Below are 24,835 nucleotides of genomic sequence, written 5' to 3' on the forward strand. Positions count from 1 at the left end.
CCTTCAACAACACAGTGTATATTTATTGCTGAAGAAATCCCCTGAAATTCAAAGAGTCAACATATGTTGACAGGTGACTTGAAGGCATATAAAACACATGCAGAGGGGACAGAAGAGGGTGGGGTCAGAGTTAGAGAAGATTCGGAATAAAAGCCACTTTGGGTCTGGCAAAGCTAAGAAGTATTAAAGCAAAGTATCGTAGACTGTCTGTTAACTGGAACTCAGATAAAAGGCAAAATTAACTAAAACTGCATATTGCATTTTCAAAGCTGTTTTTATAATTCAGTGACACGTTAAATTGCATTTTCTTTCTTTGTCTTAACTTGCTTTTAATTACTGTATTTCAACATTAAGATCAAGTCAATACAGAGTTTATGGTATTGTATGGATATATTGGGGCCCCTGGTGGCACAGTGTGTTAAAGCGCTGAGCTGCTGAACTTGCGGACCAAAAGGTGCCAGGTTCAAATCTGGGAGCGGAATGAGCGTCCACTGTTAGCCCCAGCTCCTACCAACCTAGCAGTTTGAAAACATGCAAATGTGAATAGATCAATAGTAACGGCGTTCCATACAGTCATGCCGGCCACATGACCTTGGAGCTGTCTACGGACAACGCTGGCTCTTTGGCTTAGAAATGGAGACGAGCACTAACCCCCAGAGTCGGTCACGACTGGACTTAACATAAGGGGAAAACCTTTACCTTTTTAAATAGATATTTATTTATTTATTTATTTGCTACATTTATATGCCGCCCTTCTCACCTCGAAGGGGACTCAGAGCGGCTTACAAATTAAATTTACATACAATATTATATTAGTATAGTACAATACTGGTAATAAATTACTATATTGTACTGTATCAATATATTGTAATATTATTAGTAATATTACACCTAAAATATAATATATAATTAATATTATTATATTGTATTATTAGTATTATATCGTATTACAATATAATATTATGAATATTATATGTATATACAATATGTTATAATTATTACATATTATTGTAAATTATATTGTGTATATACAGTAGAGTCTCACTTATCCAAGCCTCGCTTATCCAAGCCTCTGGATAATCCAAGCCATTTTTGTTGTCAATGTTTTCAATATATCGTGATATTTTGGTGCTAAATTCATAAATACAGTAATTACAACATAACATTACTGCGTATTGAACTACTTTTTCTGTCAAATTTGTTGTATAATATGAAGTTTTGGTGCTTAATTTGTAAAATCATAACCTAATTTGATGTTTAATAGGCTTTTCCTTAATCCCTCCTTATTATCCAAGATATTCGCTTATCCAAGCTTCTGCCGGCCCGTTTAGTTTGGATAAGTGAGACTCTACTGTATATATATATATAAACACACACACACATATATATATGTGTGTGTGTGTGTGTGTGTGTGTGTGTATATATATATAGATATACACATATATACATATATATAAAACTAGCATAGCATAGATATATAGTATTAGTCCAGCCTACTTTTAACAGTAACTCTTAAGCAATCCGAAACTATGTTTATCTGGCATCTACCATGGGTGCTGATTAAGTGAGAGTCTATTTTATCATCATCAACAACATCTTTGTCTCAATGTTGATCTTAAAGCTTTAAAAGGCTCGTTTTGCCTAAACATTTGAGGACTAATACAGAGGTTGGCTATGCTAAGAAGTATTTGAGCAAAGTATTTGGCTTAGGGGAAAATTAGGAAAGGCAGTACTGTTTCAGAAGAAATATGAAATAGGAGTGGAGTTGGGTGAGAGGAAAGAGCGTACCTTAGCCGGAGTGGTCCAAGCGTTCATGCCAGGCGGAGGAAACAGGTGCTAAGCTCTCGGCTCCTTGCCTTTTCCTCTCTGCTGCCACAGCAACCAGTCCTTCCAAGCCACTGGCAAAGAGGAGCCGAGCATCACCTCCTCTCATCTGAACACTGGGAGGGAAGGAGGGAGGGAGGGCGGGTGCCCAGATGGGCCTGTTTCCTTCTCCTGGATTGGTCCAGCGGGAGAAAGATGTTGAGCGGTTGCTAGGCGACGTTGCTAAGATGCAGTGACGCTGCCCCTTGACTCACGCATCTCATCCCCCCTCCCTCTGCACCTTACTGGGAAATGGGGAAGGAGGGAGGAAAGGTGCTGAAAAGGAGGAGCGGGTTGGGAAAGGAGGGATGGAATCTGGCACAAGAGGGTTTTCTCCAAAAGGACTACTACTGCCACTCCCAGAATCCCCAAATCTGGAGGATGTGGAGAAAAGTTGTTTGGTAAACAATAACACCAGCACTAGCAAACAGAGGGAGAAAACGTGAAGGCAGTGACAGACTTTATATTTCTAGGCGTGAAGATCACTGCAGATGCAGACTGCAGTCAGGAAATCAGAAGACCTTTCCTTCTTGGGAGGAGAGCAATGGCCAACCTCGATAAAATAGTGAAGAGCAGAGACATCACACTGGCAACGAAGGTCCGCATAGTCAAAGCAATGGTATTCCCCATAGTAATTTATGGATGTGAGAGCTGGACCATAAGGAAGGCTGAGCGAAGGAAGAGAGATGCTTTTGAATTGTGGTGTTGGAGGAAAATCCTGAGAGTGCCTTGGACCACAAGAAGATCCGACCAGTCCATCATCCAGGAAATAATGCCCGGCTGCTCACTGGAGGGAAGGATATTAGAGGCAAAGCTGAAGTATTTTGGCCACATTATGAGGAGACAAGAAAGCTTGGAAAAGATCACGATGCTGGGGAAAATGGAAGGAAAAAGGAAGAGAGGCCGACCAAGGGTGAGATGGATGGACGGTATCCTTGAAGTGACTGGCTCGACCTTGAAGGAACTGGGGGCGGTGACAGCCGACAGGGAGCTCTGGTGTGGACTGGTCCATGAGGTCACAAAGAGTCGGAGACAACTAAACAACTGAGCAGCAGCAGCAACAACACATTTGATTTTCTTACTTGCCTCTCCTCAAGGCTCGAAGCAGGATTCAATTTGTGATGTGACATGATTCCAAGGCTGCATCAATAGAGGTATAATGTCTAGATCGGTGGTTCGCAGCCTTTTTTTGTCCAGGGACCACTCTCCAACATTAGTACCAAAAGGGTTACGAATCACTTTTTGGTCAACTTTAGATTCGGTTTGGTTATTTGGGGTGCTGATTCAGAAAATTGCATTGGATAGACCACATCAGCTCTAGTTTCTGATTCAGAACATTTGCCATCCAGTAGTCACCATCTGCTCGTCCATTGAAAACTATATTTAAAAATATTGAGCTGATGTGGTCTATCCAATATCATTTTCTGAATCAGCACTCAAAATAACCCCAGGAACAGGCCTTTAAAAAAGACACCAAGGTGCCCCAACTTCCAGGCGCCACATGGAAGGGCTCTGCTCAGTGGGAGGGAGGAGGAGGAGAAGCAGCAGTCAGGGGGCTCGTTGTTGCGCCTTTTGTAAGTAATGAATTTACCCCCTCCTGATATTCCCATTGCCTCAGTATTAGAAGAGGGTTTTGAGAGACCAGCAGCGGTGTAGTAACGGTGACTGCACACCATATTTTAGTTCTTGGGGACCACTGGTAGTCCATGGACCACAGGCTGAGAATCACTGGTCTAGATCGAGAGAAGTCATCACCCCACTTCATTCTGCATTGGTTACATGTAACCTGGAATCCTGCCTCTAGGTCTGGGCACCACAATTGAAGAAGATGTGGACATGTTGGTATGTGTCCAGAGAAGGGTGACAAAAATCTTCAAAGATTTGAAAAATAAGGCCTATGAGGAACGAGGAGATTCCACCTGAACATTAGGAAGAACTTCCTCACTGTGAGAGCTGTTCAGCAGTGGAACTCTCTACCCCAGAGTATAGTGGAGGCTCCTTCTTTGAAGGCTTTTAAACAGAGGCTGGATGGCCATCTGTCAGGGGTGCTTTGAATGTGACTTTCCTGCTTCTTGGCAGAATGGGGTTGGACTGGATGGCCCACGAAGTCTCTTCCAACTCTAGGATTCTATGATCATTGAAATACATATATTAATCACATTAAAGTCATTCATGCTAATAAAATGTCTATTTAAAATTCATAGTTTAAAATGGACTGGGGAGTGCTGTCAGACAAGATAGGTCTTTAATTGTGTTTGCTCATTTTGCTGTCGAATTTCTTCCAACAAGTCGTTCCACAGTCTGGGGGTGGTAGATTGTGGATGATGGCTAGAAGGCTTCCAGATGATGCTGGACTACAACTCCAAACACTCCCAAGCCTTGAAGGTGAAGGGAGTTGTAGTACAACCATGCCTAAAAGATCCCACATTCCTCATCCCAACATTAAATGATGGGTCCAAGCACAAAAAGGTCCAAGCATCTCAGCATTAAATGACAGGCTTAAGCAGTATCTATCACAGATCAAGTGGAGAGCATGTGTGGCCGCCTAATGTTGTTGAGCTTAAGCTTTCTTCATCCCTAATCAGTGTTGAGGGACAATAGAGGTGTAGTCCAGCAAATTCTTGGAGTGGCATGTTTCTATATCCCTGAATTAAACAAAACTTGGTCAGGAATCATGGAGTCCACTAAATGATTTAGACTGCAGCACCAAGCATTCCTAACTATTGTCTATTCTGGCTGGGGCAATGGGAGGTATAGTCCAAAGACACCCAAAGAACAATGCATTCCTTATTCCTGCTTTATGAGAAATTAACAGGCAATCCAAACAGTTATGAGAAATTAACTGTTTGGATTATATCTCCCATAATTTCTTAGCCAGGTTCTTATGGTGCTTGGTCATTGCAGTAAAGGACCCAAGACCAATAATCAATGCCATATATCCGGAATCTAAATCTAGATCATGCATTCTGCTGCATGGAAGCTCTTTTGCACACCCCAAAACAAAACTTACTACCTGTGCATCTCTTTTATCCATTCATTTTCAGCTGTTGCTTAATGGCTTCTGTTCCCCAACTGGAGTTAACCATGCTGCAAAATGAATAAGATGCGATGCAACCAAACTGTCGGTGGCTTGGCATCTACCACATTTTTGTTTCAATTTTCCGCTTACCAGGGAGTTGCTCAGTTACCATGACAATAAGACCCACAGAAGTACTAATAGAGTACTCAAAGCGGATGAACTCCTGTGTAGCAATACGTTCCACGCCAACACCCAACGATTCTCAGCCTTGGTGAGGGGGAAAGGAAACACATTTCCCTTCTAAGTACAATTGATCTTTCAAGACCTGCCCAAGTCTACAGCTCCCCATTGCTACAATTCCAGCATTTTAAATTACACACAGAAGTGTCATTATCATTTACTATGTCAATCTAACAGTTATGGGCCACAATTATTCCCAAAAAATGGAGTTGACTGCAACTAACTCAGCCTTTGTAACAAGTTACTTTCAAGCTCTGCTGTACTCTGCAAAACTAACAAATGACTCTGCAAATGAGTTTCTCTTTAACACTGGAGTAAGAATGGAATAAAACCCCAATGCTTTTGGGTTGCAAAACCCATCACTCCTTGCCACTGGGATACTGAAATGTGATGCCTAGAGGGCTGCTCAATTCCCAGCCTTGCTTTAACCAATCCAATCCTGATTAGTGCATCCACTTGGGATCTGGGATGACAAACTTTCAGCTCCAAAAACAGGGGCTACATCTACACTGTAGAATTAAAGCAGTTTGATACAATTTTAACTGCCATGGTTCAATGCTATGAATTCCTGGGGTGTGGAGTCTGCTTTTTTTTTCATGTCAGGAACGACTTGAGAAACTGCATGTCACTTATCTTGGTGTGAGAGAATTGGCCGTCTGCAAGGACGTTGCCCAGGGGATGCCCGGATGTTTGATGTTTTACTATTTTGTGGGAGGCTTCTCTCATGTCCCCTCATGTTGAGTTTGCTGAAGCACCAGTATTCTTTGGAAGAGAAGGCTAAAGATCTTGTAAAACTAAAATTTCCATGATTCCATAGCATTCAGCCATGGCAGCTAAAGTGGTGTCAAACTGCATTAATTCTACAGTGCAGATCCCCCAGGGACTGGGAAATAAGAACAGTGTTCACACATTATACTGAATGGCATACCTAACTCCTGTTGTTAGTCCCGCTTAAAGTAAACCCATTTAGTAGACAAATTTACATGTCCACTCACCATTAAACTATTGATGAAATGGAATGGTCGCAATTGTGGAAACAAAGGCACTTGAAAAATTTATCAATAAGAGATAAAGAAATTATTATAAGATAATTTGGAAATGGTATTTAACGCCATTAAAAATGTCAAATATTAATAAAAACCATCCAAAAAATTGCTGGAGAGGCTGTCAAGAAGTGGGAACATATATACATATGTGGTGGCATTGTAAATATGTAAGGAAATTTTGGTATAAAATATTTAAAGAGATAGAGGATATAATGAACATCAAATTGGAAAGAAGCCCTGGTATTGCATTATTATCAATTTATAATAACAATAAGATGGATAAAAAAGAAAAAGAAGCAATAACAAATTTATTGACAATAGCAAGACTGCTTATAGCAAGGAACTGGAGAAAAGTAATAGATGTTCAGATTGAAGAATGGCATAAGGAAGTATGGATATTGGCAATAAATGATAAGCTAACATGCAAATTAAAAGTTAAAAGAGGGATATGGAAAAAAAATGATTTTGAGGATGTATGGGGGAAATTTATTGAGAAAGGACTCCAAAAAAGGGATGGAGGACTACCGCCTCAGGAAGAAATGAGATTTTGGTTAGACAATGCATAAGAAGTGGCTCGGGGTGGGAGGGGGGATACATAGTGGTGAAGAAATATAGATGGACAAATATTAACATTGTAGTAGATATAAATCAGCAGTAGATATAAAAGAATGATGCAAGTATTGTATGATACATTAAATATCTGCTCTGTGATAAAAGTAATTATTGTATGAAAAAATTAAATTCAATAAAAACTATTTTAAAAAAACTATTGATTAAATAGATTTACTCCAGTTTGTGACTAAGCAAAAAGATGCCAACCAGTGTGAGTACATGGTTTAAGTGACTGCGGGAATCTCTACCTGCATCCATTCCCAAGTACAAGAATCGTGTTAGACTCGGGTAAAGGACCGAACAGATCACTGGTCAAAGGATCTGTAGCCTCTGTTCCTGGCTCATCATATCCACCCAACCTTATTTCAACTCCTCCAGGAAACTGTATTTCGCAAGGGGATGTTAAGTCTGAATAATGAGAGGAAAAGCTATTTGGCTGATCACAAGAGCCATGTCATTTGGCTTAAAGGCTCGAACAATTTAGTCTTGGCTGAGAGACAAGGAGGAATGTCACCTTGGTTTCTTTTTAAAGAGAAACAGCCTGAAGGGCAGGTAGAAACGGTGACGTGATTGCAACTTTGGGGGCTACAGGGAAAGAGAGGAAACATAGGCAGCCTCTTAAAGATGCTTTATCCTTCAAAGCCATTTTTGGGGGGATTAAACTCCATTGAAGGAGCTCTGGTGGCGAAGTGTGTTAAAGCACTAAGCTGCTGAACTTGCAGACTGAAAGGTCCCAGGTTCAAATCCCGGGAGTGGAGTGAGCGCCTGCTGTTGCTCCAGCTTCTGCCAACCTAGCAGTTCGAAAACATGCCAATGTGAGTAGATCAATAGGTACCGTTCCAGCGGGAAGGTAACGACGCTCCATGCAGTCATGCCGGCCACATGTCTACAGACAACACTGGCTCTTTGGCTTAGAAATAGAGATGAGCACCAACCCCCAGAGTCAGACATGACTGGACTTAACATCAGGGGAAACCTTTACCTTTACTTAAACTCCACTGAATTGAGTGGGTGTTGTTTTTGAGAAGGGTTAGCTGACTGTGGAAGGACAGAGGACCACATGAGTCTTGCTTCCACAAACACAAATCCAAACTTTTGCCCCAAAGCATGTTATGTTGGGTATGAGGAACATTTCCAGTTTTCCGTCATATTTTGGGGACTTTCCTGGCCATTTTTGAACCAAGAGAAACTTTTTTAGCAACAGAAAATGAGAAGAAGTCATGGATCTACACTGGACCCATGGGGTGCAAACGTAAGAAGCAAATCAAACAAACAGACAGACTAAGAATCAAAGTGATCCCACCTCAACATTAGGAAGAACCTCCTGATGGAAAGAGATGTTTAGCACATCAGTGGAATATGTTGCCTGCGGGTGTAGTGGGGTCGCCTTCTCTGGGGTTTTTTATGCAGAAGCTGGATGGGCATCTGTTGGAGGGGCTTGGACTGTGTCTTCCTGAATGACCAAATGGGTTTGGAATGCGTGGTCTCTTCCAATTATAATTCTATGTGAATGTAGTATATATGGATATACAGAATATGTTTCCATCTATATATCATGGGCGATCACTTGTGGCTGATTCTGATTGTCTTCCAGAGGTAGAGTTTTATCAGTGAATATAGAGAGCTATTCTGGATGTACACGGTTTTTCACATTGAGGACATCGATTTCCAGGTGGAAGGCTGTCCCAATAAGCCTTTGCTTGACACACCTTCTTCCTCTTGGCACGTTTCTCCCTTTTTGGCCTCTATTTGTGCCTCTCCAAAATTGATAAAGTTTCCCAGTTCTTGGTGTTTAAGTCACATTTTAAGGTTAGCTTGAAGCCCATCTTTAAATCTCTTTTGTTGTTCACCAAAATTCCATTTTTCCATTCTTAAGCTAAGAATAAAGTAATTGCTTTGGGAGACAGTGATCAGACATTCAGACACATATATGTTTCTATCCACGAATATGTGAAAATTTAAATGAATGCAAATAGATATGGTTAAGGTTCAGCAGACAGAAGAGGAAATCTGGATCCAGGCTAATACCCTGTTTCCCCTAAAATAAGACATCCCCAGAAAATAAGACCTAGTAGAGGTTTTGCTGAATTGCTAAATATAAGGCCTCCCCCAAAAGTAAGACCTAGCAAAGTTTTTGTTTGCAAGCATGCCCGCCTAACAGAACACCAGAGCATGCAGGATCAGTAAATGTCTGTACCATAGAGTATGGTACATGGAAATAATGATAGTAACAAGAAATTCTTGATAGGATTCACAGTTTGTCTTGTTATGCTGGTTTGTGATGACAACTACTGTACAGTATATAATAAATGTTCATTTTTTGTTCAACAATAAATGTGAATTCTCCATGGAAAAATAAGACATCCCCTGAAAATAAGATCTAGTGCGTCTTTGGGAGCAAAAATTAGTATACGACACTGTCTTATTTTCGGGGAAACACAGTGGATGCCTAATTATGAGATGAAGCTTGGATGTTTCATTGGCAGTCACTGCAAATCATCAAATCCTCAATAAGGTTGAAAGTGAGAGTTAATAATAATTATAATAACTTTATTTTTATACCCCGCCCCCATCTGCCCAAAAGGACTAAGATGGGGCCAAGCCCAGATCATCACAATAAAACAAGATAAAATACATACATAACACAAAACAAAACACATTAATATACAATAGCATAGCAAAATAATAAAATGACAGTAGAACATAATTTAAAACAGAACAAGGATTAATCGAGGGCAAACTGGGCCAAAGTGCGAGGGGTATAAATTGTAAACCTGATGGATGAGGTAGATGGGTAACGTGCTGCGTTTAATTGGAGACTTGGGGTAGGATAAATGGTGAAATTAATTCCAGCTGATGGAGCACAATAAAAATAAAAATGCATCAGTTAGAGCTTTGTAGCCTTGAAAAATAACATTTTCAAGTTCTGCCATGATCTACCCTATGCCTCGTACCAGGGTTTCATACGTACAGTGATTTCAAAACATCTTGTGCAATTGTTTTCTGTCTGTGATGGCAAAACCGAGGAGGGCATGGGGTGGGATACAGCTTAATAGTGTAACATTAAAAATTTTAGACCATTTCTGCTACCTTGGCAGCCACCTCTCCACAAAAGTCAATATTGCCACATTGTCCAAATGCTTGATCACTGTCTCCCAAGCAATCTACTCCCAACTCAAGAATGTTGGTGGACAGGAAAGGAGATTTAAAGATGGGTTTAAAGCCAATCTTAAAAACTTGGCATAGACACCGAGAACTGGGAAGCCCTGGCCCTTGAGAACTCTAACTGGAGGTCAGCTGTGACCAGCAGTGCTGTGGAATTTGAAGAGGCATGAATGGAGGGCGAAAAGGAGAAACATGCCAAGAGGAAGGCGCATCAAGCCAACCCTGACCTGGACGGCCTTCTACGTGGAAACTATTGTCCTCTCACTATGGAAGAACATGTGGGTCAAGAATAGGACTCCACAGTCACCTACGTATCCACAACCAAGACACTACTACACTTGAAAGGCCATCATACTCGCACAAATAAGGAATCACCTAAGTAAGTAAGGGGTGAAATGGAGTATCAAACTTCTGGCACAACGGTCAGCATTACTCCTTTTGGCTTTCTCAGTCCCAAGTTGCGGCTTACTGTATGCGATGGAGTACATGACATTCACCGCTGAATATCAGCCAAATATGAAAGGCTTTTATTTTAAAAAAGTTGGCAGAGGCTAAAATTACATCAGGGCATTGTCTGTGTATCCGTAGCACAGCAAACTGTGTAACTGCAACCCACGAGGGAGAGATATCAAAGACTCGACCGTATTAGAAACATGAGCTGGAAAATCCTGTGCAGCCCCAGGAGGAATCGGGGCGAAGTCAGAGCGAAACAACCTTTGAAGTCATTAACTGAAGGCACAGAGACAATGCAAGGAGCGAAATCAATGCATTACCAAGGGAAGAAGAAATGTGAAGTAATACTCGTGTCCTGGGCAAGAGGGAACCAGCTTATCTTAGCAATTGTTCTCAGAAGGCAAGAACCTGACAAAAGCTTAATGGAATCATGGCACAGGGCTTGTGATTATCAAAAAGGGATCTCATTTTGCCACAATCTAAGTACTGGGTTCCAGTATCTTACATCTTACACATGTTTATTACTCAGAATTAAGGGTGGAAAACACTTACCAAGCCTAATTTCATCAGAAAACAGATCACTGGGGAAATTCTGAGCACTAAGCAGTGTGATGGAACATCTACATCAGGGGTCCTCAAACTTTTAAAGTGGATGGTCACTCAGATTGTTGAGGGGCCGAATTATCATTTGGGAAAAAAAAATGAACAAATTCCTATGCACACTGCACATGTCTTATTTGTAGTACAAAAAAAAACCCCAACAACAATCATTTATTTATTTATTTATTTATTTATTTATTTGCTAAATTTATACTCCATTCTCTCTCACCCCAAAGGGGACTCAGAGCGGCTTACAAGTTGTATGTACATACAATATATTATATTATTAGCATAGCACAATATTAGCATTATATATTACTATATTGGACTATACCACTATACCATATTATTATTAGTAATATTATATATAATATATAATATATAATTAATATTATTATATTATACAATATTATTACATTGTATTATTATTATTATTATTATTATTATTATTATTATTATTATTATTATTATTAGCTGCCCTGAGTCTCCTACTGGGTAGGAAGGGCGGGGTAGAAATACCGTAATAAATATTATATTGTATTACATTATAATATTATTATCAATATTATATGTATACACAATATATTATTACCATAGCATAATATTAGTAAATGAAAGAACAATACAATATTTAAAAATAAAAACAATTTTAATCAATATAAACATATCAGGATTTCAATGGGAAGCGTGGGCCTGCTTCTGCCCAATGAGATAGTCAAGTTAAGTAGGATTGTTGTTGTTGTGTGCCTTCAAGTAATTTCAGACTTTGGGCGAGCCTAAGTCTAAAACTGAGGGTGGGGGCCAGGTAAATGGCCTTGGAGGGCCGCATCCGGCCCCCGGGCCTTAGTTTGGGGACCCCTGATCTACATTGTAGAATCAATGGAATTTGACACCACTTTAACTGCCCTGGCTTAAAGGTGTGGAATCCTGGGAGTTGTAGTTTTTAGGTCTTTAGCCTTCTTTGCCTCAACAAACTACAAATCCTAGCCTTCCATAGCATTGAGTCATGGCAGTTCATGTGGCCAATCACACAGGACCTATTCTCCTTCCTCTGTAGACAAATCTTGAGACTTAGGGTGCATCTAGAATGTAGAATTAACACAGTTTGACATCACTTTAACTTCCATGTGTCAATATTATGGAATCATGGATGCTGTACTTTATTGAAATACCACCACTGTTTGGAAGAGAAGGCTAAAGGCTTTGTATAACTACGAATCCTAGGATTCCATAGCATTAGCATTGAGCCATGACAGTTATTTATGTATTATTTATTTACAGTATTTATATTCCGCCCTTCTCACCCCGAAGGGGACTCAGGGTGGATCACATTACACATATAAGGCAAACATTCAATGCCTTTAACATAGTACAAAGACAAGACAAACATAGGCTCCGAGCTGGCCTCGAACTCATGACCTCTTGGTCAGAGTGATTTGTTGCAGCTGGCTGCAGCTGGCTGGCTGCTCGCCAGCCTGCGCCACAGCCCGGGCCCATTTAAAAGCATTCATTCTATATGATGTAGATGCAGCCTTGGCTAGCTAGGTCCTAATCCTGTGCATGAAAATGTCATTTTTAAAAGAGTATTTCCAGTCTTTTTTGAAGCAAAAAAGTTTTGGATTACAACTGTCTAGCTGTGTGCATGGGTTTTGGGAATTGTAATCCCCCCCCCCCCCAAAAAAAACAACGCTTTCCCAAGTTCTCCCTGGAAATGCCTGGCATCCAAAACCCTGCAAGGATAGTTACTGAAGCTCTCCTCCTGTCTTTGCTTCCCTCTGAAAATAATGGTGCCTTTCTCTCCTGCTTCTTAATAGCAGTCATTCATATCTTTTGGACTCAGAAATGCAAGCCTGTAGATTGATGCCATCCTGGAGATACATGCAGCATACAAACCAGAGGAGGAGGCAAGGATGGAGCGGTGAAACATTCCTTTGAAGATTCACTGATGTTCAGGATCTCAAAAAATGCCCCATTTGCAGAGCGGGGAAGGACAAGAGCAAAAACTGCGTGAATCTGCAGTTTTCTTTACATCATACGGAAGGCTGGTTGCGAAGCGTGGTTTTACAAGTCTCAGCAGTCCCTGGCTTGAAGCGAGACGTACAATTTCTATGAGGAGGAGCAGGTGGTCGGATGCAGCTGCCGAAAAATCACGCCTCCGCCCCCCCCCCTCCTTCAAAGGCCTCATCCATAGTCAATGGAGTGCGTTAAATGGGAGGGGGATATCACATCCATAGGACAAACATCAAGGGCGGAAGTTGCCGTTTCACAGAGATGCTACTTCTTGGGAAGACCGGAATTGCTCCAACAAATTTATTTAGTCACCAAATATCTTACAACTCCCCAAATGCAACAAATCTGTTCTCTCAAATGGCAAGAAATTCAAACCTTGACTTCAGGTTTCCAATGGTGCATCTACACTGTACAATTAATGCAGTTTGACCCCATTTCCACTGCCATGGCTCAAGGCTAAGGGATCGTGGTAGTTGCAGTTTTACAAAGGTCTTTAGCCTTCTCTGCCAAAGAGTGCCGGTGCCTTACCAAACTCATAGGAATCCATAGCATTGAGCCATGACAATTAAAGTGGTATCAAAGTGCATCAATTCTACTGTGTGGATGCACAGGGTGAGGAAACTCACAGGGAGAGCACTGCCTTGGAAATGCATATTATATCTACAGTAGAGTCTCGCTTATCCAACCTCCGCTTATCCAATGTATTATCAAACGTAGTTTGCCTTTTAGTAGTCAATGTTTTTGTAGTCAATGTTTTCAATACATTGCAATGTTTTTGTGCTAAATTCATTAATACAGTAATTACTACCGTGTTTCCCCGAAAATAAGACAGTGTCTTATATTAATTTTTGCGCTAGGTCTTACTTTCAGGGGATGTCTTATTTTCCCATGAAGAAGAATTCACATTTATTGTTGAACAAAAAAAATGAACATTATATATTGTACAGTAGTTGTCATCACAAACCAGCATAACCAGACAAACTGTGAATCCTATCAAGAATTTCTTGTTACCACCAATATTTCCATGTACAACACTCTATGGTACGTACATTTACCGATCCTGCATGCTCTGGTGTTCTGTTTGGCGGGCATGCTTCCAAACAAAAACTTTGCTAGGTCTTACTTTCGGGGGAGGCCTTATATTTAGCAATTCAGCAAAACCTCTACTAGGCCTTATTTTCTGGGGATGTCTTATTTTAAGGGGAAACAGGGTATATAACTTTACAGTGTAATGGACTGCCTTTTTCTGTCAATTTGTTGTAAAACATGATGTTTTGTTGCTTAATTTGTAAAATCAAAACGTAAATTGATGTTTAATAGGCTTTTCCTTAATCCCTCCTTATTATCCAACATTTTCACTTATCCAACATAAACTGGCCAGCAGAACGTTGGATAAGTGAGACTCTACTGTATTTCCCTAATATGTTGGACTTGATATTTTCATCCAAAAGGCATAACATACGCAACTGCAATTTATGCTTGAGGGATCACATATAATGACAATTGTAGGACCTACGCCATGCGATATCAGGATTCTTGCTAGGTCTCAGATTTTGGTCTTCAAATCTCAGGACCCTGCATAAAAAGGATTCTGGAACATGGCCACACAGCCCGAAAGACATGCAACAACCCTGTGATCCCGGCCATGAAAGCCTTCGACAACACGATTTTCATAAAAGTCAGGACTTGTTGTATTGTTGATAAGCAACACCCTCTTATCCTGATATCTAATGTTTGATGTAAATGGAAATGCCCTATTTCTGTTTCCCCCCATCCCAGGGAGCTGCTTTCCTGTGCATACGCTTTAACAAATTGTTCTCATGTTCCATTACCACTCTTTTCATTCTTGCTGGTTCTCCGGGGACGGCTTTCTTCCTCCTTTTATGCAAAGCAGCCCGGAGCTGACAGCTGCTTTCCCCAACTCACCTTGAGCCTCTCCTTTGGTTTAATTGAACCGACGTTGACTAGTTAACAATATGACAGTTCCCAGAGTCAACCATTTATTTAGACTGTTAATTGGTTTCCACATTGGCCGGCCAGATGGCTGCGGAAATGCACAAACAAAAGGGAGAACTGGTGAAAATAATGTTAGCCTAGCCTAACCTAGCCTATGTGTGTTGCTTGTGCTTTGTATCCAAAGATACACTGCTACTGAAGAGGAAGTTTCCATTTAAATGGCATAGCTGTTAGCAATGTTGACAGGTCCCCCGCCTTCATAAATTCCCACAGCCCCTTTCTAAACCATATCAACTATAGGCTTCTAGAACAATGCTTCTTAAAGGGATAATCCCCAAACTAGTACTGATCTTACGGCTACTGGTGAGTTTCCAATAAAAAAACAGTAAATACCAATGGACACCAATATGATAACTTGTCCATGGAATAAGAGAAGCCAGTGGTTTGAGCATTAGAGACTGTGGAGACGAGAAAAACTAGGCTACTAGACCCAGCTGATTCCAACAAATGTTCACAAAAAGCTGCTACACTGGCATCCTGAAACATTTTGTGTGGCATTGGCAAATCATACTTGCATCTTTAATTAGAGCATCCCTCAAAAACCATATTTACAAGCAAGAATGTTGCAATCATGATTATGGAAACAAACTCCATCATATAGCACAGTGGTTCTTGACTTTCCTAATGCCGCAGCCCCTTAATACGGTGCCTCATTTTGTGGTGACCCCCAACCATAACATTATTTCCATTGTTACTTCCGAACTGTAATTTTGCTACTATTGTAAATAGTAATGTAAATATCTGATATGCAGGATGTATCTTCATTCACTGGGCCAAATTTGGCACAAATACCCGATACAACCAAATTTGAATACTGCTGGTGTTGGGGGGACTGATTTTGTCATTTGGGAATTATAGTTGCTGGAATTTATAGTTCACCTACAATCAAAACATTCTGAACTCCACCAATGATGGAATCGAATCAAACTTAGCACACAGAACTCCCATGACCAACAGAAAATACTGGAAGGGCTTGGTGGACATTGACCTTGAGTTTTGGAGTTGTAGTTCACCTACATCCAGAGAGCACTGAGAACTCAAACAATGATGGATCTGGACCAAACTTGGCACAAATACTCAATATGCCCAAATGTTAACACTGGTGGAGTTTGAGGAAAATAGACCTTGACATTTGGGAGTTGTAGTTCACCTACAATCAAAGAGCATTCTGAACTCCACCAATGATGGAATTGAACCAATCTTGGCACTCAGGACTCCCATGACCAACAGAAAATACTGGAAGGGTTTGGTGGGCATTGACTATGAGTTTTGGAGATGTAGTTCACCTACATCCAGAGAGCGCTGTGGACTCAAAACAATGATGGATCTGAACCAAACTAAGACCATCGAAAAGTGTGTTTTCTGATGGTCTTTGGCGACCCCACTGACACTCCCCTCGTGACCCCCTCAGGGGTCCCGACGCCTAGGTTGAGAAACACTGGTATAGCATATGATCCCTGTCCTCATGCAGCGATTACACTTCTTTCTTTTTCATCCTTCCATCATCAACATTTATATTGGAAATGGTTTTTCCTATAGGACAGACATCATTAATCGAACCAGTGCATGCGAATATGTCAAGAACTCTGAATGAGAGTCTAAGGTTGCAGTTTGACACCTATTTAACTACCATGGCCAAATGCTATGGTATCATGGGAGTTGTAGTTTTACGTAGTCCTTACCCTTATTTGCCAAAGAGTGCAGGTGCCAAACCAAACTACCATCCCATGAGTCCATAGACTTGAGCCATGACTGTTAAAGTGGTGTCAAACTGCATTCATTCTACAATGTAGATGCACCCATATCTGTGTACAATTCTGCCCAGAGGGGAATGTAATGGTTCTCTTAGATAAGCATTCTTAGCAAAGCATTCTAATGCACTTGCCAGGTTTGGATTGACAACTATCTTTACTGAATGTTAAAAGATAAGCAGAGCTGGATAGTGCTTGCAAAGAAAAATTGCTATGAGTTTTCCAAGGTGCTGAAACTGCTGGGAAACCGTACTTGTTTATATGCCCTCTCTTGCTAGTTTTCTTCACCTGCAGAATTTGAACAAAGAGAAAATGGGAAGCACAAAGCAATTTCATCCTCCTGTGGTTTACAATTAACAATTTTAGCAGCTCCAACCTGTTTTCAACTGCATGTTGAACTCCAGTTAGCTTTGAACTCTCGCACTGGTTTCACCCTCAACACCTCTTTGGGTGCGACTTTACCATATTTTCCAACCCAGCACATAGGACATCATATTCTGCATGTGCACAAAAAACATTAAGAGAAAGGTTGTAAGTTTAATATTCCATGTTCAGATGCAGCTCCCAGAAAATGAAAATCCAACAAAAAAATTGAGAGGTACATTTTGTTTCCATCAGTAAAAAGTAAAACAATGCACACATTTGATCAAGAACATTCTGATGCGAGAAGAAAACAATGATTTTAAAATGTAGATATTGCCTATAAACTGTGCTTTTTAAAGTTGGATGTAATCATGAAGAAACTATTAATAGTAACACAAGCTTTCATTCGTACCAATCAGTTGATCTGTGCTTCTGTGTTTAGCAAGATATAAAAGAAGTTCCTTTGTGTGGATAAGGGAGTGGAATGTATGTTCCCTTTTCTTGCCTGAAATCCATCTACACTGAAGAATTAACGCAGTTTGACACCACTCAATGCTATGGAATCCTGGGATTTGTAGTTTGAGAAGGCCCCAGCAGCTTTTTGGCAAAAAGGGCTTAAAGCATTGCAAAACTACATGATGTTGGTGGAGAGGCTGCTTGTTGCTTTGGGATTATTTGCAGCAAAATGCACTTCGGAGGGTATATATGGGATTTATTCTTTACTTGTTTTACATCTGGTGGTATCTTTCCTCCCTAACTCCCAGTTTGAAGTGGAAGAAAAAGATGTTTTATTTCAATGAACCGGAGAAAAATTAATAATATTCATAGCTAAGCTAATGATCTCATCTGTATGATCCAGGATGCTAGCTGTCAGCGATTATACAAAACAAGAAAGTGGGAAGAGAGAAACAAAACTGTTGTAGTTTCAAGGATAGAGGAAGGGAACCAGAAATGGGATCAAATCAATGAATTGGCTGCTGTGGCTTGAAAGAGATCCATCTTCTTCAAATACATCTGCCCACTCCATAGATACCCAAAATATTAAGCCAATTAAAGGTACGGGTTTGAGCCAGTCAAATAAATCTGCCTACGTCTTGGCCTATAAAAAGCCATCTTTCTGAAGCAAGAAATCTACTTCACTTCTTTGATAATGGCTACATGATTCATAATACGCATTTATTTCAAAAGAGGCAGTCTACTCATCTTCAGCAACTTTCTTTCATAAGTACGTGGATTCAAAACAAACCTAAATTTGTTCCAGAATACTCTCAGCCAATGCTGGTGTCCTTCTGGCATCAAGTCATGCCATGGCTTTTTATTAGAGCTTTTGAAGTCTATTTTTTTATCGTGTCAGAAGTGACTTGAGAACATATTGCAAGTCACTTCTGGTGTGAGAGAATTGGCAATCTACAGAGACATTGCCCAGGAGACGCCCGGATGTTTTACCATCCTGCTGGGAGGCTTCTCTCATATCCCTGCAAGCTAGAGCTGACAGACGGGAGCTCACCCCATCTCGTGGATTCAAACCAGCAACCTTCAGGTCAGCAAATCAACCTTCAGGTCAGCAGTTCAGCCGGCACAAGGGTTTAACCCATTATGCCACCACGACTCTACAAAGTCAAATTGATTTTATCCCATTTATACATGTGCTGTGATTGGCATTATTTAAACTTGTTTTAAATAGACTGTGATTTAAGTGACAACTGATTCAGAATATCTATGCTATAGCCTTTTAAAATTAATATAATTATATTAAACAATTATTTTCATTGTTATCTTAAACCGATTTTATTAAATAGCGCTCTGAGACCTTTGCGTATAGCATGGAATACAAAGATTTTAATAAATTAATAAAATGAACAAAAACAAACTTCTGTTTAAAACTTGTTAATTAATGGAAGCAATCAAAAATAATTTTTAAAAAACTGTATCCCTACAACACAGCTATAAATTATATACAGTAGAGTCTCACTTATCCAACACTCGCTTATCCAACGTTCTGGATTATCCAGCGCATTTTTGTAGTCAATGTTTTCAATACATCATGATATTTTGGTGCTAAATTCGTAAATACAGTAATTACTACATAGCATTACTGCATATTGAACTACTTTTTCTGTCAAATTTGTAGTCTAACATGATGTTTTGGTGTTTAATGTATAAAATCATAACCTAATTTGATGTTTAATAGGCTTTTCCTTAATCTCTCCTTATTATCCAACATATTCACTTATCCAATGTTCTGCCAGCCCGTTTACGTTGGATAAGTGGGACTCTACTGTATTATAGGAGCTGTTCAGCAGTGGAATATGATGCCTGGTAGTCTGGTGGAATATCCTTGGAGTTTTTAAACAGGGGTTAGATAACCATCTGTTAGGAGTGCTTTGATTGTGTATTCCTGCATTGCAGAAGGGTTGGATTGGCTTGACCTTGTGGTTTCTTCCAACTCTGATTCTATCATTCTGCACGCCTGCCTAGATAAGCAATTTTGGCCAGCATTGCCAATGATAGGAAATATTGGAAATTGGAGACCAACATCTGGAGGGTCCTTTTTTCTCAACTCTATCCTACCTAATATTAGGAAAAACAATTGAGATGGAGGCAGGTTTATGAGGAAGAAAGTGACACAGTTCAAAAGTGCAACCATGAATTACATGCACAAGGGCCCAAAATAGCTGGCCAGATAACAGGGCTACTCTTTATTTCAGACATGGGCAAACTTGGGCTCTCCAGGTGTTTTGGAGAGTTGGAGTCCAAAACACCTGGAGGGCCCAAGTTTGCCCATGCCTGATGTAGACCATATTGTTTTACATGGGCCAACTCATAGAATCCTTGAGTTGGAAGAGTCCACATTGACCATCCAGTGCAATCCCATCGTGCAAAAATACATAATCCAAGCACCCCGGACAGAATGACTATCCAGACTTGCTTAAAAACCTCCAGAGAAGGAGACTCCACCACACTCCAAGGCAACATTTTCCATTGCCGAAGAGCTTCAACCATCAGGAAGTTCTTTCTAATGTTAGGTGGAATATCTTTTCAAGAAATTTTAATCCACTAGATCATTTTCTAGTCTCTAGAGCAGCAGAAAACAAGCTTCCCACCCTCCATGTGACACCCTTTCAAGTATTTAAACATGTCCATCATGTCTCCTCTCAGCCTTATTTTCTCCAAGCTATAAACATACCCAGATCCCTAAGTCACTCTTAGCAGGGCTTTGCTTTTAGACTTATTACTACAGTAGAGTCTCACTTATCCAAGACTCGCTTATCCAAGGTTCTGGATTATCCAACGCATTTTTGTAGCCAATGTTTTCAATATAGCATGACATTTTGGTGCTAAATTTGTAAATACAGTAATTACAACATAACATTACTACGTATTGAACTACTTTTTCTGTCAAATTTGTTGTATAACATGATGTTTTGGTGCTTAATTTGTAAAATCATAACCTAATTTGATGTTTAATAGGCTTTTCCTTAATCCCTCCTTATTATCCAACATATTCACTTATCCAAGGTTCTGCTGGCCCGTTTAGCTTGGATAAGGGAGACTCTATTGTATTTCTGATGCTCTTCTCTGCAAACATTCCAGCTTGTCCATATCCTTCTTGAATTGTGGTGCCCAGAACTGGACACAGTATTCAATGTCTGACTTTATATTATAAGGCAATGTCGTATCTTCCTATTATTATCGACAAATTAGAGTATGACTTCAATGTCCACGGAGGATTCCTTATAGGACTTTACATAAATATGCAAAACCAAAGGTGATAATAAACTCCTCCATGTCTTTTGTCCACCAAACTGGGAACAGCTAGGCCACCTAGGCTCAACCCTGAGTTGAATACTCCACTGAGATAGATGTGGAAAGTCCAGCCACACCAGTCCCAGCAACATCTATCTTGGCAGAGTAATGGGACATAGGTGTTAGCTTGGCCAAGATAGCTATGGGAAGTCCATCTGCACATATCTTTGTAAAGCAAAAGGATGACAACTCCTTGCTCAGCTGAAGCAGGCATAAGATAGCAAAGTCATACTTATCTTGGAAAAGTAAAGGTACATAGGTAGTGGTCCTGCAGATATGGAAAATCTAGGAGTGCAGTCCAACAGAAACAAGACTCTTCCAAGCTCTAACTATAATGTGCTACATTTTCCACTGGGGCTGAACATAACAATTTTTCAGAGATTGCTTAAATGCTGCTGCAGACCTTTCCACCAAGGGACCCTAGTTTCCGTCCCAGTTTCATGAGAATGCAGACTGAAAACCATTGTTTTTGAAGCTCTGCACAAGATGAACTCACAGCATCCCAGCCTTTGTAGCTTTGACCTATGCTCTTCTTACTTGCCCTCTGCAATGTTGTTTCCTACTCTATGAGTTGGCCATTACATCATTGCCTACATTTCTCCTGTCGCCAAATAAAACACTCCAGCTGCAGGGAAAGCTAAGAGAGATGTCGCCATGGCAATCACAAGAATCCTGTGGGTGTGTAGGTGAAGAAAGAACTGCTACTCTGAAGTGTTTCAACCACGCATTATACAAGCATGAAATCATGTGTAAGACAGATGCAGCTACTTCCTCATGCTGGTAGGGTATGCCAGAAACCCTGTCCCCAAAGGCCAGAACCAAGCACAGCACCATCTAGTGATGAAACCATATGATGACAGTGTCCATGCCCCCTTCCAATGTATGTGCCAGACACAGGAAAGTGAGAGTCCACAACTGATTTTTGGAGAGTCTAAGTTTCTAAGGAAAAAAATCAAATTCATAGACTCACAGAGTTGAGGTCATTCTATCCAACCCCATTCAACCATTCCAAAATGCACAAAGAACTCCCAAAAAAATAGCCATCCAGCCTCTATTTAAAACCTTCAGAGAAGGAGACGACAATGTACTCCAAGGATGCATATTCCACTGCTGAACAGTTCTTACTGTCAGAACGTTCTTCCTAATATTTATATGGACTTTCTCTTTTTTGTATTTTGAATCAAAGTGTTTAACACTCATATGCTTGAAGACAGAAGAATCACGTCTACTGGATACTGGAAGAATTAGAAAAAGGCAAATCTAGAATCTATTACTCACTTTCTCACAAGTCTACCTTGCAGCTCCTGAAGCCAGCCTTGAATATATAATCTGACCCAGACCATGTAATTCCACATAATATTTGGTAAATATTCCATTAGGGGTTTTTTAAACCACATTTCAAACATTGCAACTAGATAAATAGTATTCCAACTCCCTATGGACATTTCTGAATGAAAAAAATGACATTCAAAAGAAGTGCCGAAGTGTTTTCCAGAAGTTGCCTACTTTTCCCTTGTGTATTTTTCAGTCCCTTTTCTTCTGAGCACAACCAGATTTATCTTTGGGACTAAGTTCCCAAGAGGAAAAGCAACATCTACCTCCTAGATGTTGAAGAAATTGAAATGACATTTGGTGCTGAGTTACAATATTGATCAGACTCTATCTTTCTGCTCTCCCTTGGTCTGTTACTTGGCTCTTTTTCGAAGAGATTCCCACTCGTTACTGGAAACAAAGTGCAAAAGACAATAATTGTGACATTAGAGCATTGGAAGTTCAGTGATGATGTAAACAGATGATCCTTTCTATGTCAAATGTCAGGGAGACAACCTCTGTGCTTTGGGCTTAGATAGAGAGAATTAGCACACGATACAGGAATGGTCGAGACTTCCTTTAGGATTCCAGGAGAGTGTGCCACCTGCAAATCTGCTGAGATTTGGATTCTTTCATCTCGTGCCAGTGGTTCTGCTCTTCTTCTCCACTACTGTTCTGACCCATGGAGAGCCAGCCGATCATCTCCTTGCGCTTTATGCTCCGCCGGTTGTAGATGGAGATCATCAGTGTGACATCTGACAGCTGGAACAAGGCAACCTGAAAGACAAAAGTCTCTTTGTAGACAGGATTGGGCTGTCCTCGGCGGACGGACGTCTTGCAACGGGACATCTCCTGGCCAATCGAGTTGAGGAGGCAGAGCTTTCCATAGGTATCTGCAGAAGAAATGAAATGTCATTTAAAAATGGGAAAATATCCTCATCTATATATATAAAAGAGTGATGGCATCACGGCGACTCACAAAACAACAAAACTACAGGCCCCCCAACCTCGAAATTTGACAACACAACCCATCATCCACGCCTCTAGGTTGATACAACAAAAAGAAAAGAAAAATAAAGTTCAATTAGAGAGAGAGGAATAATTGCTTTTATCCAATTGCTGCCAGTTACAAGGCTAAGCTCATCCAACTTGGTCTCCTAGCAACCCAATAAAAAATAATAAAAAACACTAAAAATTGATACAATAAAAATACTATAATAACAGAAAATAACTAAAAAATAATACAAGAAAATAATAAAATATAATAAATAAAAATATAACTTACAATAAAATTAATTTAAAAAATGCAAATAACGTCAAATAAAAATTACACAACAATTTTTAACCAATACCACCACCACTTTGCCACAGCAACGCGTGGCCGGGCACAGCTAGTTTTTTATAAAAGGAAACACATTACACAAATGGCTGCTAAGAAGATCCTTTATATATACTTAACACTTAAACCCAACCCATCATTGATACTACCTTAGAAGAGCAGCGTGATGGAAATTTGGAAAAAAGATGAGCAAAACATTTGTTTTAGAAATACAGTAGAGTCTCACTTATCCAACATAAATGGGTCGGCAGAATATTGGATAAACGAATATGTTGGATAATAAGGAGGCATTAAGGAAAAGCCAATTAAACATCAAATTAGTTTATGATTTTACAAATTAAGCACCAAAACATCATGTTATACAACAAATTTGACAGAAAAAGTATTTCAATACACAGCAATGCTATGTAGTAATTACTGTATTTATGAATTTAGCACCAAAATATCACGATATATTGAAAACATTGACTACAAAAATGTGTTGGATAATCCAGAACGTTGGATAAGCGAGTGTTGGATAAGTGAGACACTACTGTATATTGAGATATTCTTATGAATTTTTCCTACTGGGGTCTCTAGCTATATGTATGATCTAAAAACATTCGTCTTCTTACTAGCATGTGCATTTCCTCCTCCACTCCTACTAATGTTTTATTTCATATTATTTGTTCCGCTTAAGAAACACAAAATGTGAAAAGTCTCTTCAGGATTCAAGACATTTACATAGCTCAGAACGAAGGAGACCCTGTTTCTATTTATCTTATTCTATGCCCACATCTGCTCCACAAATCAGGTATACTGGATATGAATGTTGCTATAAACAAACATCTTTTTTGTTAAATAAGGTTTACTTATCTTTTTCTGCTCAAATTATTCATGATTAGAAGCCTTTAATCCCTTTCTTCCAGTTTATTCTCAACTTCCCAAAGAAATCTTGCTCACATATTACAAAATAGAAATCAAAAGATATACAGTAGTCTCTCACTTATCCAAGCCTCGCTTATCCAAGCTTCTGGATAATCAAAGCCATTTTTGTAGTCAATGTTTTCAATATATCGTGATATTTTGGTTCTAAATTCGTAAATACAGTAATTACAACATAACATTACTGCGTACTGAACTACTTTTTCTGTCAAATTTGTTGTAAAACATGATGTTTTGGTGCTTAATTTGTAAAATCATAACCTAATTTGATGTTTAAAAGGCTTTTCCTTAATCCCTCCTTATTATCCAAGATATT

At 39.8% G+C, this 24,835-nt stretch overlaps 1 protein-coding gene and 1 long non-coding RNA gene across 4 annotated transcripts in view; both read right to left on the reverse strand.

Moving 5' to 3' along the window:
• Positions 1 to 1,953, reverse strand: part of LOC103280608 (uncharacterized) — a 28,078-nt gene extending 26,125 nt beyond the window's left edge. Inside the window, exon 1 of the long non-coding RNA XR_507459.3 lies at positions 1,789 to 1,953. This is a non-coding gene — a long non-coding RNA (uncharacterized LOC103280608). The remainder of the gene's footprint in view (positions 1 to 1,788) is intronic.
• Positions 1,954 to 17,292: 15,339 nt separating this feature from the next.
• syt16 (synaptotagmin 16) overlaps positions 17,293 to 24,835 on the reverse strand; it is a 141,669-nt gene continuing 134,126 nt past the window's right edge. For all 3 annotated transcript variants that reach the window (XM_062968584.1, XM_062968585.1, XM_008121418.2), the window contains one exon: positions 17,293 to 23,149. In XM_062968584.1, the coding sequence (XP_062824654.1) occupies positions 22,836 to 23,149 (314 nt within the window). In that variant the 3' untranslated portion in view covers positions 17,293 to 22,835. The remainder of the gene's footprint in view (positions 23,150 to 24,835) is intronic.

The sequence above is a fragment of the Anolis carolinensis genome, chromosome 1, assembly GCF_035594765.1.
Source record: "Anolis carolinensis isolate JA03-04 chromosome 1, rAnoCar3.1.pri, whole genome shotgun sequence".
Taxonomy (NCBI): domain Eukaryota; kingdom Metazoa; phylum Chordata; class Lepidosauria; order Squamata; family Dactyloidae; genus Anolis; species Anolis carolinensis.